Consider the following 17,059-nt stretch of genomic DNA (forward strand, 5'->3'; position numbering starts at 1 on the left):
ATAGCCCACAGCTTATGTTTACTTGCTGTTGGAAATCCGTCCAGGCATTGCCCATAAGCGGCACTCGTCTAGAAAAGGCACTTAGAGGAGATTTCCTTTTTTAAAATTTCTTTTTCTCTAAGTTTATTGAGATGTTATGGCCATATGTAATTTTAAAGGTAAACAGCGTGATGATTTGACAGATGTATATACCGTGAAGTGATCACCACACCAGGTGAGTTCCCGCTTCCATTGGAAGGGATTTCTATATACAGTTTCACGGGTCAATTAGGCAAAATCTAAAGAGAGTAATAGTACCCAGTGTTGGTGAGGATGAAGGAGATTGCTGTTGGCGGGAGTGCACGTCTCTGAAAAGCATTTGAAAATGTCTACGTTTTAAATCTTCTTTTTTTTTTTTTTTAAAGATTTATTTATTTGAGAGAGAGAATGAGAGAGCACATGAGAGGGGGGAGGGTCAGAGGGAGAAGCAGACTCCCTGCCGAGCAGGGAGCCCGATGCGGGACTCGATCCAGGGACTCCAGGATCATGACCTGAGCCGAAGGCAGTCGCTTAACCAACTGAGCCACCCAGGCGCCCCGTTTTAAATCTTCTTAACATTATCTTAGAAATTCCACTTCTAGGGAATCTGGCTACAGAAACACTCATACAGAGCCACGTGCACAGGCCTGTGCATAGAAACATCGATTATAAAGTGAAAATACTGTATGCGATCCACCTGCTAATCAATACAGGGTTAGGTGAATAAATTATGGAGCATTCTACAATAGAATTCTGTGTAGCTCCTAAATAGACCGTAAGCTATATGTATTTGCGTGGAAAGACCACTAAGACATGTTGAATGTAGAAAGCAAGCTGAAAAGTAGTATGTGTGGAATGATCTCATCTCGGTGAAAATATAATGTGCATACATACACATATATAATTCATTAATATATATAATAAATAAGTGTTAGTATCAGCACAGGAAAAAATTCTGTCAGGATAGACACCAACTTGTCCGTGGAGGTTCTCTCTCTCCAATGGTAAACAATTCTATAATGTGTGAATTTTGTAATCAACTTATTTCTATGGGCAGAAAAAGACTGCAAATATTTTTATAAAGAGAATCTCTACTTCTAAGTCACTCAGCTTACTCCATTTTTCTGGCATTTTAGAGCATATAATATTATATTCCAGGAAACGTAGGCCAAAAATCACAGCAGATGTGTGGCTTGAGAGCATTTTTATTCCGATTTTCATGGTTCCCGATAATATTAGGAATATTAGGAGGATTGGTAGTATCCAAGAAAATTGCTATTTAACAACAAGGACCCATAAAAGAAAAACTGAAATTACCTGCTGAATTGTGTTGATGATAGTGAATAAGCTTTGGAATAGAATCAAAACAGTAGTTTTCTGCCAGGTACAATTTGTTCTCAGCATTTGTATGCACATGGTAATGCTTGACAGTTCCTTTTTTATCACTAGTAAGGAAGACAGAATGTTAGAATTTTTTTTAAAGATTTATTTATTTGAGAGAGAGAGGGAGCAGGGGGAAGGGCAGAGGGAGAAGGGGAGAGAGAATTCTGAAGCAGACTTCCCGCTGAGCACAGAGCCCGACATGGGGCTTGATCCCCCCAGGACCCTGAGATCATGACTGAGTCGAAATCAAGAGTTGGATGCTTAACCAACTGAGCCACCCAGGTGCCCCTAAAATGTTTTTAATTATTGATTGAAGCTTGATTCAACAATGGTTAAATAATAATTTAGATGCATTTGCAAATTTTGGAGAGGGAAGGCAGAGAGGGTTTCTCAGTCTTGACAGCTGATGTTTTTCTAGAGCTACCCATGACAATTGGTAATTATGGAAGAGGGCTCCTCTCTGAACTCAGCATCACCTTTGTGCACATACAGAATTCATGTACAATAAAATTCCAACTTTCTGCACTGTTCCTCCCTTAGCCAGTCTAAAACTAGAATCTTCCTTTGATGATTGAGAGCTGTGCAGTTCTTCAAGATCATTATTCTGAACACCAATTCTCTTTTAGGATAATAATGAATATTAAAATGTGGGAGACAAAGGTGATTAGGCTGTGGGTGTTTCACCCAGAGCAGGGGTGGGAGGCTCTTTGGGGAGTGGAGCATGCAAGATGAAATGGGTGGGGATGTCCTTTAATTCCTCACATGAACTTGTACCTTTTCCACATAAAATATATTTTTCCCGTTGCTCTCCTTTTGGAAGATAGTGGTGAATTGATGCACATCGATTTGGGCTAATCAGAAATAATGTGCCTGTGTCCGATTTTAGGGTATGGCCTAGCAGTCAAGAACTGGGCTTTGCGTCCTCGTCTTCTGCTTGCTAGCTAACCTCATTTGGTTGTTACAGAGATCGGATGCGATTTTATATCTAGCAATTCGCACTATGCTTGGCGCATAAGAAACTATTGATAAGTTGTTGCAAATGGCTACTTTGCTCTTGGTCTTAGCATGAAATTCATTCAAGCCTGTTGATGATGTTTCATAAAAGAAGGCTTCCGTAGTCATGAATGTGGATTATTTTCACTTGACTCCTTATCTATTTGCTGTTTTTTCTACCTGGCCGCCTTCAAAAATAAACCTGGTGTCAAGGATCTTGACTAGGAAGACTTCTGCTATCAGCTTTGGCTGAAACTGCAGGGCCAGAGGGTCACAGAGCTCTTAATATTCAGTGAAGCAAATCTTTTTCCCTGGTTCTTACTGGGTTGGCTTTAGCCAGCATCTAGGTGTGCAACCTGGTCCATGAGATGCACCGGGGAGGTGGCTTCCTGCATTGGAAAATGCCGGGTCACTGCTTAGGGCACATCCTAGTCTCTCAAACTGGAGGTAGATACTCCATAAAAACATTTCTCAAAATAAAATAACCTTTTAATCACTCGTTATCACCAAAAAACCTATAGGTGCCAAGGGCAGGGTATACATGGGGGCAGCAGCAAAGTGCAGGGTCGTGCCATCCAACCAGTAAAAGAAATATTTTTCTTAGAAATACATATATTTTTTAAATATATATATATTTTCAAATGGTCCTAGTCAAGATTTGGCCAGATTGTTATCTCAGAACCCTGGGGGTCTCGACGTAGACGCAGGAGTGCGGTTGAAGGAACACGAACTCCGCTGTGGAAGGCCCAACTTCAAGTCGGTCACTTATTAACGTGGTGGGTGGGTCTTCGTGAGCGCTTGTGGAACCCCAAACCTCTCATCTGTAAAATGGTGCCAGTGAAAGCAGCTTTCCTGTTTGCTTCACAGAATGATTAGAAGGAACAAAAGAGCTAACAGCCAATGGGACAGTGGCTTGTAAAACTCTGGCAGAGGATCCTGATGTCGGTGATGGTGACTTGCAGGTGGTGACTGGGGGTGTCGTGTGAGCCTGGGTGTTGGGGCAGGGGAGTGGAGCACCTAGATTCGCTCCTTCACAGTAACAACTATCGTAGTAATCGCTATTCATGTATTAAGCGCTTACTCTGTGCCAGGCACTGTTGTGATTCACCACGTGAATTAACTCACTTCATCCATAGAACATAATAGTCATTGTTATTTTGTCTTTTCAAATGGGGAAGCCGAGGCACAGAGGTTAAGAAACTTGCTCAGGGTCCAAAAGCCTTGAAATGGTGGAGTCGGGAGTTGGACCCCGAGGTGCAGCTTCACCACACAAAGAGGACAGCACCCCAGAAAGGAGCTATCTGGGGAACACAGATACACTGATTCAACTTTCTGCTAGCCCTGCCCCTAATGGAGAGACTGACTAAAAACCAGACACTGGGGAAGGTTCCTCAACTCACCAGGTGGCACGGGTCAAGAGTGGACAGACTCCATTGCACTTTTTCTCTCTTTCTAGGCTTAGGACCAAGTCAAGGGGAACAACCCCAGATTCCCTTAACAAGTGTTTACTGAGGCGTGCTGTGCGCTGGGCACTTCGCTGTCGCCTGGGATGGGCAGAAGAGGCTCCCCCAGAGAACAAGCGCTCAGAGTCGGGGCTGGGTGGGCAAGGTTGCATTCGATAGAAATCCTTTGAGCCAAAACGCCGGAGTTTAAAGATGGTGTCTTATCCCCAAATGTGACTAAATGGCCAACGTATTCAAAGAACATACACACAAGATAAAAGAGAGAAATCCATGTCATACTTACTTCATAGCCTTGCTAAATAAGGACACTGTGTACATTCCCACCTGGCGGGAATTTCTAACCATAAATGCACCTTCTTTTCCCTGGAAAGGAAGGAAAGAGTGGAAGGAATGGAAAACATTTTCATTATTCTTGAAAACTATTTTCCCTGGTAGGTGGTAGGGAAATGGATCTTTTCGATCGACTTTAAATGTCATTGACGGCCCAGATCACCCAACAACTGGCACAGAAGGGGACCCACGGTTCAGCTTTCCTCCTTTTCTCTCTCAGTTCCTTGAGAGACCTACCCTGTGCTTTGACTCTCCGTCTCCACTTAGTTTTTAACCCTCTCTGATAATGTTCTCTGTTTTGTGTTTGTGGAAACCTGATATTTTAATCTTTCAGAAATAACACTTAAAACCACCTATCACCACGGAATAGAATACCTCGGAAGGTATTAGAAAGCCAAAGACGCAGAACAAATCATTTGTTAAAGTTTCATGCTCAACCTGTCTTTCTTTATGGCTTGTGCTAATTCCAAGCAGATCCAGATTCAGAAAGAGCAGACAATAAGCTGTGAATGCGACAACATTGACGAGATACCGGGTTAGGTGGTGACGTCATCACGTTCTCACTAGTACCCCTCAAAGGAATCCCTGGTGTGTTTTACTAGGTCGAACTGTATCACAGCATCAGTTTGGCAGGTGGAAAGAGTTTGCGTCTGTTAATTCCGTGCCAATTTTGTAACAAAATCAGGTAGAGGTATTCCCTATTACACCTGCCGTCCTCCGGTTTAGGTGTTCCTGGGCAGGGACATCATGTCTCTGTATTCTTGCCCTGGGCAGTCCCCTCCCACACTGAGTCCGGGCTAGGCCAGCAGACTTGCTTTGGCTAATAGGGCATTAGCAGGCCTGACAAAAGCCGAAATTCCGTCAGTGCTTGTGCTGAACCACGGGGCTTGTCCTCATCTACCCCTGCCTTGGGATCGCTGGGCTGTGAGGAAGCCCACGTCAGCCACACAGAGCAGAACCATGGCACCCTGTGGACAGAATGGCGAGAACTCCTAAATCTTGTTTCAAACTGCCAAATTTGGAAGTGGTTTATTACCCAGCAGGAGATAATGAAAAACCGAGGAAGTGGCTACATGCGAAGGGCCCAGGGACCCAGGGGCTGGACTGCAGCCTCTATGACCACTTGCCTGTGTAATTAGCCATCCGGTTTCTCTGAGAAGTAAGGGCATTGCCCTCTGGGCCCAACAAGAAAGATCCTTAAAGGCTACTTTAAAGACTAGAAAATTTACCTTTTGTCTCAGTAACTGCTCCGATTGGGCCCTGGAGATGTTACCTGCAAACCAGCTACAAGGAGAAAGAATCGGATATTTGCGAGTTAATAATTTGTAACCGCGTGCCTGATCACTCCACTTTCTACCCCGTACAATGAGGCATCAGCTTCGATCAGGGATTTCCCAACCCGACTGCTCTAGAGAATCCCCCCAGGGGCTTTTCAAAACTACGGACTCGCGAGTCTGCACCACCCCGTGTGATCCTGTTTCCCCGCGGGCTAGCACTTAAGAACCTTTGGCCTCTTTCGGGCAGGCCCGTGAGTTCTGTGTGTCACTGTTTCAGGCGAGAGCCGGAGATGAGACGAATGAGAGAATATTCCAACGGGAAAGTTGGGGTTGCCTGTCTTTCAACCCTATATTTTTCTTTTAATAATCTGATAGAAGCACACTTTATAGCATCTATTTTCAAAGCAAATGCTTTTCTAATGAATATTTTTTTATTTAGTAGATAAGCCTCTATGGCTATAGTAAGCCAGTAACAGGTACGGCAACCTGAGAAGAGATGATGTGGGGCAGCCAGGCATGATCTTTAAATATTACCTTTTTCACTAAGTGAGCCAAGAGCATCACATCTTACTTTCTGTGTAGAGCTCAACAGGCTCCAGAGTTGTTTCTCACGTGAGATCAACGGTGTCTGCGGTCTTTTGGCTTTGGCTAGAATGTCATACTAGGGAAATGGACAGGGTGTGAGGTGGGATGGAGCATGGGTTTGGGGGCTTACGAGGACCCTCTGGCTAGAGGATAACACCCGAAGAGGAAAAAAGAACCCGAGGGTGAGGATGTATTAGGTGGGGCGGGGGGCGTGTCAGCTGGTGGGCAGGCCAGTGGAGTGGAAAGAGCCACCAGCCAGCTTGGAGGTCTGAATTCTAGACATAACTTCCTAATGAGTAGCTGTATGGCTCTGGACAAACCACTTGGCCTTTTTTGACCTTGGAATTACCCATCTGCAAAATGAGGATGAGGGTTGAATGTAAGTTTAAAAGTCTCTTCTAGTTCTACCTTTATAGATATGATATAATTAATACTTGAGGTATGAACTGATCATTTTCCTCTGAGTTAATATTTTAAGCTAATCACAGCTAATCAAAAGACTCCTCAGGGAATACGAACCAGAATACCAGAGAGAGAAGAAAGAGATGATCGGGAATAAGGACAGAGGCGTGGAGAAGCAAGGTGGGATTGTGAATAAATCCCTCCCCCCAACACACACACACACACACACACACACACACACACACACACTTTACTTGAGATCTGGCTCTGTTTTAAAAAAGATTTCAGCATGTCATTGCCAGAGGACCAGATTTTTAAGCCTGCTCCTAAGGTATGATTTTCCATCTAAACTTCAGTGCCTTAGCCTTCAATAGAACACAGTAGAAATCTTCATGAAGTTCTGCCCCACCAAACAAATGCTTCGGTGCCACTGAGAGAGGTAGAAGCTGGGGGCACCGAGCGTGGTGCGAGAGGCTAAGCCTCGGATCACGCAGCCCTCTGCTCCCGATTGTCCTTCGGCACCTCTTTGACTTGGAAGAGGGCAGGTCTCTCCTGAGTGTTTCCCCAGTGCACACCTCTCAGGCACCATTTGAATTTAGAAATGATGGAGATAGAGATCGTCCATATGGTCAGATCTGGGCTTTCCAAATCGAAGAGAGACTTCCAATTCATTGAAATGCTCGAGATTAACATCCACAATTAGAGGCTCATTGCCATGGGTTTAAGTCTTTGTCATCCGTCAAAGTGCTATTATCTTTGGATAATTTTGGTGCTGGTGTTTCTCAGCGTTTATGTCTTAGTTTGAATTATTCCATCAGAGGCTTTCCTGAGGGTGGATACTGGGGAAGAAGATAGGGATCACGGGAAGCTAGATGGTGGTGAAAAAGCCATGCTGTGGAGGGGCGGGGCCTACAGCACGTCTTCCCTGATGTGGCGGGAACGCCTAGGGCCATGCTGGCTTAGAGGTAAGACAAAGAGTCGAAACCGTGACATGTACTTTATAAAACCTCTCACTGTACCTAGAGCCAATATATCAGTGACCACACTCATAGAAAAATAGAACTGAAAAGATGTATAATCCCGGTGTTCAAGTGAGTTGGCCACCATTGCGGAGCAGGTGTCCGGGAGATGCAGTCTGCCCTATCACTCCCACCTCTCCTTAATGCCAACTTTAAATAAAGTTCCGGAGACTTATTTGTCCCTATTTGTAGAAGGATACAGTCTTAGATTTTGGAAAGGACCTTAAGGGCCCCTTAGGCCAACCTGTCTCAGTATAATTGGGGTGATCCTACATTTTTATTCACCCAGAAGAGTCCAATTCATGCCTGATGTCCAGGTGTAATATTTAATAGTGCACTCTTTCTCTCTTTCTAAAATATCCTAATCTGGATGTTAAATGATAAGGTTGCCCTAGAAATAGGACTCTCCCAACATAAATGCGGTCAAGTTCAAGTCTCAGTTGCGCTACCTTGTTGCTGTATCATAAATAACTTCAAAAACGGGACTAATAAGTGCTAATAAGAGCCTTCAAAGGTCACCCTGTCCAGAGACCTCCAGGACAGAAATACTCGGCAGAAATGTCATATGCTGCATCTACGAAGATAAAGTCAAGTGAAGGGGACACCAGGTATATGATAAATCCGATGAATATGTACAGCCAGTTTAGATAATCCAGACTGAGGAAAAATATTTCCCTTAGTAACAACCCAGCTCATTATCACCCGTCATCCAGATAAATGGCCCAGCACCTCATATGAGTTTCCCCAAGTAAATACAGCCTCCCAAGCAAGTCTGAGACATCTGCTCTAATGCCTTTCGGGAAGAATGGAATAGAAACATCTATGTTAGTTTTAGAGGAACACAGAAGACTTTCAGACTCACTCATAGTCATCCAGGTTTTCCTCTTCTTCAGATGAACTTGACTCGGGGAATCCCCTTAAGAAGAGAGGAAACGACATGAATGCAAAAAACCACCAAGAAATAATGCAATTACCTAGCAGTGCAAGGTCGAATCCCACCCTGCTTTCACCTCCACAAATAAAATTTAGACTGTCAGGGTTCCCTCTTTGCACCTGAGAAGGTATCGGCAAAGTGAAGAGAGAATCACTCAAAAGTCGAGTTCGTGCCCAGTTTAATGAGAAAATGGCTCTTTGCCACAGGAGGCCCCCGGGAACGTGGATTTGTTTGACTCTTGGAAGAGCAGCCTCATGAAATAGGTGAATACCTTCGGGAGCAGCTGGAGTAGGAGGTTAAAAAAAAAAATTCAGGTTGTGTATAGAGCAATTCTTAGAGAAGAGTAACTCGACTTGAGGTGGTTCTTCCTCCTGCTAGAGCTGCCCGACCCAGGTATATTACTGATCGTGCTAACAGCAGTGCATCTCCTGAATGATGGACGGGAAATATCAGTGCGAGGAAAACTGTAACCCACAAGTCATCGATTCAGACCAACTGAAGGGTTCAGAGAGGCAAACTACGTGAATTTTTTTGGTTCGTCTTTACCCTAAACATGAAGTCTAGATGCAAAATGATTGCAAATGTGGTTAGTTTTCCTGCAAATGGAAGCAAATCCTAGACGTAAAGGAATATCTGCATTTGATTTACCATGACATCTTTGAGGTGCTGTGATTTGCAACAGTCCTTTCCCTTTGGTCGCTGGCTGCAAAATCTTCACTGCTGCGACAAAAAGATACATTTTTGTAAACTTACATTTATTTATAAATGTTAAAGGAGAAAAATAGTTTTGTTAGGTATCTTTTGGCTTCATTTAACATTTTGACCATCGTATTTCACTTGGTTTGGGAATTTAAGCTAATGAGTCCTTTTCACATTTTCATCCTTGCAGGGACCCCAATAACCAGAGGCAGCTTGACAGTGTTCCTAAACAAAAGAGAAGTGAGAATAGAAAAGTTGGATGAATAGATCATCTTGACTCCTGATTTTTTTGTCGCTATGCAAGCATTCGGTCACTTATATATTTTAACATGTTATTTCCCTCTTGGCTGTTGCAATTGCAATGAAAAGTCTGGAAAATACTGAACTTTTAACTCCACGTGGGGTTAAGGGATCCTCAAGGTCTTCATCACCCCCTGCCACCCGTCATTTTCCCTCTTCCGTTTTGGGTGGTAGGCAGAGCATGAGGAAGTGCCTGCCTCTCCAAGTCCAAAGGCTGTTTTGCTTGGAATGTAGGACCTATTTCCTGCTCGCCTTCCTATCTCAGGCCCTTTTTCAAAACCACCCTTCGTAGCAACAAGCTTCCTTAACAAGGAAATGCTTCTCTGGCTCCATTTCAAGGAATGACTGGAGAAAGCCCTCAGCGCTGCCTTCTGAAGAGCCTTGCTCACTAGCGTGGCTTTTTTACTTCATCTCTTCAAAAGAAAATTCTTATTTTAAAACGCTAAGCAATTTATTTAGCTTTTATGTTTTTTTAAGAACACACAGAGAATGCCCATCAGTGGTGCATCTCTTAGGTTTATCCATATGATGGAACACTATCTAGACATTCAGAATAATCAGGTAGCTTGCACAACATTGTAAATGTCCCTAACACCTCTCAACTGTACGCTTAAAAATTACTAAGATGGCAAAACGTATGCTATGTTTTACCACCATTCAATATTTTTTCCACATTAAAACTGAAATGTAGCCTCATGTACTTAAATGGGAAAAAATGTCCAAGATGTGAAGTGAAGAGAGAGAGTGGCACAGAAGAGTACGTGGTGAGAATCTGATTTTTTAATTCTCTACACGTGGTAATGTGTGCATAGAAAATAACGTGTGCATAGTTCTAGAAGAAGGTACCCTGGATATTCTGCAACACTTGAATGCTTTAATGGAAGCATGCCGTTATTTTACTACTCAGAAAAAATTAAAAAGCAGCTCAAGTAAGGATAGTTGATAAAAAGTATTATCTCCTTATGTGAGCTGAGACTCATGACTGCATTTTTAAAATTCAATCCACAGGGGCGCCTGGGTGGCTCAGTCGTTAAGCGTCTGCCTTCGGCTCAGGTCATGATCCCAGGGTCCTGGGATCGAGCCCCGCATCGGGCTCCCTGCTCGGCGGGAGGCCTGCTTCTCCCTCTTCCACTCCCCTTGCTTGTATTCCCTCTCTCGCTGTGTCTCTCTCTGTCAAATAAATAAATAAAATCTTTAAAAAAAATAAAAAAAAAAAATAAAAAAATTCAATCCACAAAGATCTTTTAGCAATCATCATCATTCACTCACTGATGTAATGCTACTCAGGCTAAGAAGTGATTCATGGGTTCTTTGTTCAGATAACTAGCTTTCTCGAGTTCTAGGGAAGAATCCAAGGTCAGGACTGAATCTTGGGTGCAAAATCTAAGGGGGTGTCAGAAAAACTCAGTAGTCAAGGTAAATAACGTGTTAATGATATTTTTAAAATAAAAATTAATGCAAAAAATCCAAGATGAAAAAAAGTCAATATTTTCAATAAATATAGGATTTATGGGGCGCCTGGGTGGCTCAGTCAGTTGGGCGACTGCCTTCGGCTCAGGTCATGATCCCAGAGTCCTGGGATCGAGCCCTGCATCGGGCTCCCTGCTCGGCAGGAAGCCTGCTTCTCCCTCTCCCACTCCCCCTGCTTGTGTTCCCTCTCTTGCTGTGTCTCTCTGTCAAATAAATAAATAAATAAATAAATAAATAAAATCTTAAAAAAAAAAAAGATAGGATCTAGCCATTCAGGCATTGGTGGTTGTACTCCCCCCCCCATGAATTAATAGTGCTGACTACTTATTTGAATACTGATCAGTTTCACTGCACGTTTCCCTCAATGAATCCCTGGGGCTTCCGGTAGAGAGCGGGCCCCGGCACAAAGTTGACATGACACCCGCTCTCCTAGGACCTGCGTCTATCGATGGTCTCCTTCCACAAGAACACTGGGTTGCAGCAAATAAATGTGACATGTCCCCTGTGGTGCCAGGTACAGATGAATACACTTGGACTCTAGCTCCACTTTGAAATGAAAAGCACCACAGTTTGTTATGCCAGAAGCAACAACAAGAATACACTTACATTCTTTCAAGTTCCGTGTGGCCCTGTGGTTGTGTCATTGGTACAGGGAGGCATTTGCTTTAGGTAAAAATGATGAGGATGGAAAGAATAAAAAAATAAGAGCACGAGGGAGAAAACAAAGGAGATGCCTGAGGAGTCAGAGAGATGTTCTGCATCCATTGTGGGGAAAGACAGACCCCGGTGCCCTGCAGGGAGGCTAATGACTGGGTGAGGAGACATCAGACAGTGAAGAATGTGATGGGGAGGAAGGCTGAGGCACCAAAGAGGGAAGGACAGTCACTTGACCCTTTTTCTATTGTCATCTTGTGATTCAGTTCAATCTTTAGTGAGCATCAAGTATGGGGCCGGCTCGGTCCCAGAGACCCTGGAGAGATACACAGTTTAGGTACTGCCTTCCAGGTAGTTTTCATTTTGGCTTAAAAAACGTGTGAAGACTGACCACATCAGGAGAGCTGAAGGTGTCCATCCTGAGAAGGCAGCCGAGGCCTCGCTGGGAGTGTTATTTGGCATTTGTAAGCACAGGACAAAAGGAAGCCCACCCGAAACATGTAAAGAATATATTTTCAAGCTTCTAAGTTCTGGCACATAGTGTTATTTGGGGAAAAGGGGGAGAGGAAGGGGAGGAAATAAAATGCGCAAGTATTTCTTAGATCATAGATCAGATCATCTAGATGGGAAGTCCATGCCATTCGGTCCCAGTGGGCCACTGCTCGCCCAGGCTTCTCGCTCAAGCACTGAGCCTTTTCGGAGAGGGCAGCCCTTCTCAGCTAGGGCCTGCGTGGACAGCTTTGAGGCTGACGTCCAAGGCAGGGGGCTGATGGCTACCCTACGTGCTGGGCAGCCTGACTAAAAGCTGAAGTTTACCTCTTCAGTTTCCTTACTTGCCACCAGTCAGGGCAATCTTCTCTTGGAATATGCTGCATGTTGACAGTTAGCTGGGAGCCGTAGTTTCTCTTTGAGTCACTGTCATACTGGGCCACGGTGGTACTTGAGGATTGTTCATTCATTCTGAAAATAGGAACTGCTCGAGGAATCTTCAGCTTTGGAGGACAAGAGATTTTAATATATCACAGTGAGGCACAGATTCAGGTAGTGGGAGCTAACAAGCTAAGTACATCAGCTCTTAGGAAAGAAAGAAGGAAGGAGGGAGGGAGGAAGGAGGGAAGGAAGGAAGGAGAAAAAAAGAAAGAAAGAAAGAAAGAAAGAAAGAAAGAAAGAAAGAAAGAAAGAAAGAAAAAGAAAGAAAGAAGAGGAAAGGAAAGGAAAGGAAAGAGAAGGGCAACAAGGGCAGTACTAAGTACTGGCAAAGGTCTGGAGCAACTGGAACTCTCATACTTGGCTGGTTGGAGTTCAGAGTATATAACCACATTGAAGAGCTGTTTGCAGAATCTACTCAAGTCAGGCGCGCACATACCCTATGATCCAGAAAGTCTATATGCACACCCAGCAGTGAAATCAAAAGACACATATAAGAATGTTCGTAGCAGAATTATTTCAATTCGATAAGAACTGGAAATGACCTAAATGCCCATTTAAAGGGTAAAATAATAAACCTATTTGATACTAAACATAAGGCGCTACCCTTCTGGCCCCGAAGATGGAGGAGGGGGCCAGAAACTGAAGAATGTAGGTTGCCTCTAGAAGTTGGAAAAGGCAAGGAGATAGATTTCCCCCCCTAAGGCTTCCAGAAGGAATACTGCCGTGTGGACCCATTTTATTTTAGACTTCTGACCTTCAGAACTTCAAGAGAATAAATGTGTGTTGCTTCAAGTCACTCAATTTGTGGTAATTTGTTACAGCAGCAATAAAATGAATATAAGGGTATATTCACACGGTGGAATCCTATACAGCAGTGAGAGGAAATGACAACCACACACTAAAGTGTGGGTCAGTCTCAGAGGAAGACAGATAATATGTGACGATATACTTTATGATTCCATTTACATAAAGGTCAAAACCAAGCAAGTGAGCTATGATGTTATAAGTCAGGCTAGTGATTACTCTCAGTGGGATGTAGTGACCAAAAAGGAACATGATGGTACCCCTGGGGTTCTGTGATGTTCTGTTCCTTGATTTGAGTGAGAGTTATACGGGTGTGTTCTGTTTGTGAAAATTCATCAAGCTGAACACTTCGGGCTCGTATACTTGTCCAAATGCATGTTATACTTCAATTGAAAATTCACATAAAAAGATATAAGCTCTGCATTTAATTTTTCATACTCGTATTTTTACTTTTTTGCAGGGATTGACGACGTCCTGGAAATTTTCGCTCTGCAGGACACTGCTGTTTATGAGCTATGCGGTGGTTCTGTCCAGAGATAAATGCTGTGGAAAGTTCCCTACACGGAAGTCTGAACAGAAGGGCTAGAAAGTGGATTTTTAATTTCCTCAGCTCTGCAAAGTAAGTCCTCTACTGAATGTTCTGGTAAAAACAAAACAAAGGGAAACATGTTTTTCATGATACTCTCGCTGATCCCCGATCCCTTCGGGCAGCTTACAATCAAAACAGACTTAGAAACCCTTGGCCAATGATCTGCCTGACTGATAATTTTCAGCACATTTCCCCAAGAATTCCTTGCCAGAGATTAGATGCAATGGTTTCTGGCTCCTAAATGATCCTCTGCTCTTAGATTTGTTTCAAACAAATTTTACTGGATTATAATTTGCATACCATATAGAAGGTATAGAATTTGGTGACTTTTGGTAAATTTATCAAGTTGGGCAACCATCACCACAGTCCGGTCTGAGCACATTGCCGTCACTCCCATAAGGCCCCTGTGACCGTTAGCGGTCACCCGTTCCCATCCTGGCCCCGGGCAACCGCTAATCAACCCTTTGTCCTTGTAGATTTGCTTATTCTGGACATTGCTCTTAGATGTTTAATAAGGCCATAATTTTCAAGCTTCAGGACTGGAGCATGTACCCAAACTAAAATAGCAATGTTGCTGAGAACAAAAGAAAGCCCTCCAACCTTAATAATTGTATTAGTTTCCTTGGACTGCCATGACAAATCAGTACACGCTTGGTGGATTGAAACAACAGAGATTTGTTCTCTTGCGTTTCTGGAGGCCTCACGTTCAAAATCAAGGCTTCTCTATGGCCGTGCTCCCTTTAAAAGCTCTATGGAAGAATGTTCGATTGCTTCTTCCAACTCCTGGTGGTTCTAGCATTCTTTGACTTGTGGCAGCATAACTCGAATCTCCTGCCTAGGTGTTTATTTATTTATTTATTTAATTTAAATTCTAGGTAGTTAACATACAGTGCGATATTGGTTTCTGGAGTAGAATTCAGTGATTCATCACTTACATACAACACCCAGTGCTCATCACAACAAGTGCTCTCCTTAGTACCCGTCACCCACTTAGCCCATTCCCCACCCACCTCCCTCCATCAACCCTCAGTTTGTTCTCTATCGTTAAGAGTCTCTTAAGGTTTGTTTCCCTCTCTCCCTTTCCCCCATCCTTGCCATATGTTCATCTGTTTTCTTTCTTAAATTCCACATGAGTGAGATCATATGGTATTTGTCTTTCTCTGACTTATTTCGCTTAGCAGTTATACTCTCTAGCTCCATCCACGTCACTGCAAATGGCAAGATTTAATTCTTTTTGTTGGCTGAGCAACATTCCATTGTACAGATATACCACATCTTCTTTATGCATTCATCAGCAAGGGACATTTCAGCTCTCTCCATAGTTTGGCTATTGTTGAGAATGCTGCTATAAACATCGGGGTGCATGTACCCCTTCACATCTGTATTTTTATATCCTTTGGGTAAATACCCACTAGTGCAATTGCTCGGTCATAGGGTAGTTCTGTTTTCAACTTTCTAAGGAACCTCCATACTGTTCTCCAGAATGGCTGCACCAGTTTGCATTCCCACCACCAGTATAGGAGGGTTCCCCTTTCTCTGCATCCTCGCCAACATCTGTCATTTCCTGACTTGTTCATTTTAGCCATCCTGACAGGTGTGAGGTGGTATCTCATTGTGGTTTTGATTTGCATTGCCCTGATGATGAGTGATGTTGAGCATCTTTTCATGTGTCTATTAGCCATCTAGATGTCTTCTTTGAAAAGTGTCTATTCATGTCTTCCGCCCTTTTTTAAACTGGATTATTTGGTTTTTGGTTTGCCCAGGTCTCTAAATGGCCTTCTTCACTGTGTATCTCCCTGTGTCCTCTCCTCTTCTTATAAGGACACATTCTAATCCAGTATGATCTCACCTCAGTCCTTAATTAATTACATCTGTAAAGACCTGTTTCCAGATAAGGTCACATTTTGAGGTTCTAGGTGAACATGAAATTTGGGAGACAATGTAACCTACTCCAATAATGGATTTCCTTTTGTCCTTCATGGTGGTTCATAAAGATTATATTTTTTTACTTAGAGAGAGGTGTGTGTGATAGTGTGCAGCTGAAAATAAGTGCCCAAGACACCATAGAGCTAATGGATGGGCAGAGACACTCCTTTACTTTTAGGAGAGCTTCTAGAGCATCATGGGGAGGCCATTTTATATGTCCCCTGGCATTTGAGGAGGCTGACACCTGCCTCGGAAGCCTAAAAGCAGGAGGCTACGGCTACAACCCCAGGAAAGCAGAGCAAAACCAGAGCAACAGCCTGTACTGTGAGAGTCACATACAGTTGTACTAAGCAGAGCAGTCAAGGTTTTGTTTGTCGTACTGTAGGCCAACTCCACCCTTGGGAGAGGGTTCTGGGAGCCACCTTGAAAGAAACTCTGTCCAAGATGGGTGAATCGACCCAGCAGAAATATGAGGACTAGAAACTCAAGAGCTAAGGGTCAAGACTACCCCTCTGTCATAAAACTACATTTGGATCTGCACACTCGTGGTGAACCCACGAAAGTTTCCCATAAGCTAAAGAATCAGCATTAGGAAACTGTCTCACCCAGGAGCCACCCCTACCAAAATCATGATGGGATCAGCCACAAATGACTGCTTTTTATTAGACCCCCTCTTCCTGGGCCCCAACCATGACAGAGTCAGAAATCTCAGCTTCTCCATGGCCCTCTCCCCAAAGCAGGCTGCCAGCTGATGCACACCTGAGCTATGTGAAGGGGAGAAGTTGTAACTTGGAATGATGTTTGGAGTCGTATGATTATAGCATTGGATGGGACAATTGAGAGGTTCTTCTCATGACTACTAGTAATTGGGACATTCTGTTTCATTGGCAAGCAGCTGGAATTCCATTCCATTCAGGGACAGAGAAGAAAGCCCATCAAGTGGCTTTGAAGGGATAACAGAGAGAAAGAATTAGGTTATTTTCTGCTTGTGCCCTATGGAGTCCCATCCTTCGCCAGGATACTCACATGAGGCAGTCTTGGCCAGGCTGCTGCCGGGGGAGGAATGACAGCTAATAACTCATGTGTGAGGCCATCGTAAGGACATCTCCCACATGCACCCATTTCTTGGCGACTATTTATGTGCTTACAGGTCAGAAAAGGCCCAGTTATTAAGTATAACAATATAAAATGGTAAAATGGTTCAATATTTGACCTTGGCCTTCGATACTGCCACTGCTATCGGTGACAGCTCACCTTTGTCCTCTCTTTGCTCAGCAGCCTGA

At 43.6% G+C, this 17,059-nt stretch overlaps 1 protein-coding gene across 2 annotated transcripts in view; it reads right to left on the minus strand.

Moving 5' to 3' along the window:
- Positions 1 to 17,059, minus strand: part of BMX (BMX non-receptor tyrosine kinase) — a 49,278-nt gene that overhangs the window by 15,844 nt on the left and 16,375 nt on the right. Inside the window, exons 7-12 of one of the 2 annotated variants that reach the window (XM_036107292.2) lie at positions 12,344 to 12,519; positions 9,053 to 9,121; positions 8,333 to 8,386; positions 5,417 to 5,471; positions 4,141 to 4,220; positions 1,336 to 1,463 (exon numbers count right to left, since the gene is read on the minus strand). In XM_036107292.2, coding sequence (XP_035963185.1) covers positions 1,336 to 1,463; positions 4,141 to 4,220; positions 5,417 to 5,471; positions 8,333 to 8,386; positions 9,053 to 9,121; positions 12,344 to 12,519 — 562 coding nt within the window. Of the gene's footprint in view, positions 1 to 1,335; positions 1,464 to 4,140; positions 4,221 to 5,416; positions 5,472 to 8,332; positions 8,387 to 9,052; positions 9,125 to 12,343; positions 12,520 to 17,059 lie in introns of both variants that reach the window. The other variant, XM_036107290.2, reaches the window with a different exon arrangement.

Source organism: Halichoerus grypus, chromosome X (assembly GCF_964656455.1).
Source record: "Halichoerus grypus chromosome X, mHalGry1.hap1.1, whole genome shotgun sequence".
NCBI classification, from domain to species: domain Eukaryota; kingdom Metazoa; phylum Chordata; class Mammalia; order Carnivora; family Phocidae; genus Halichoerus; species Halichoerus grypus.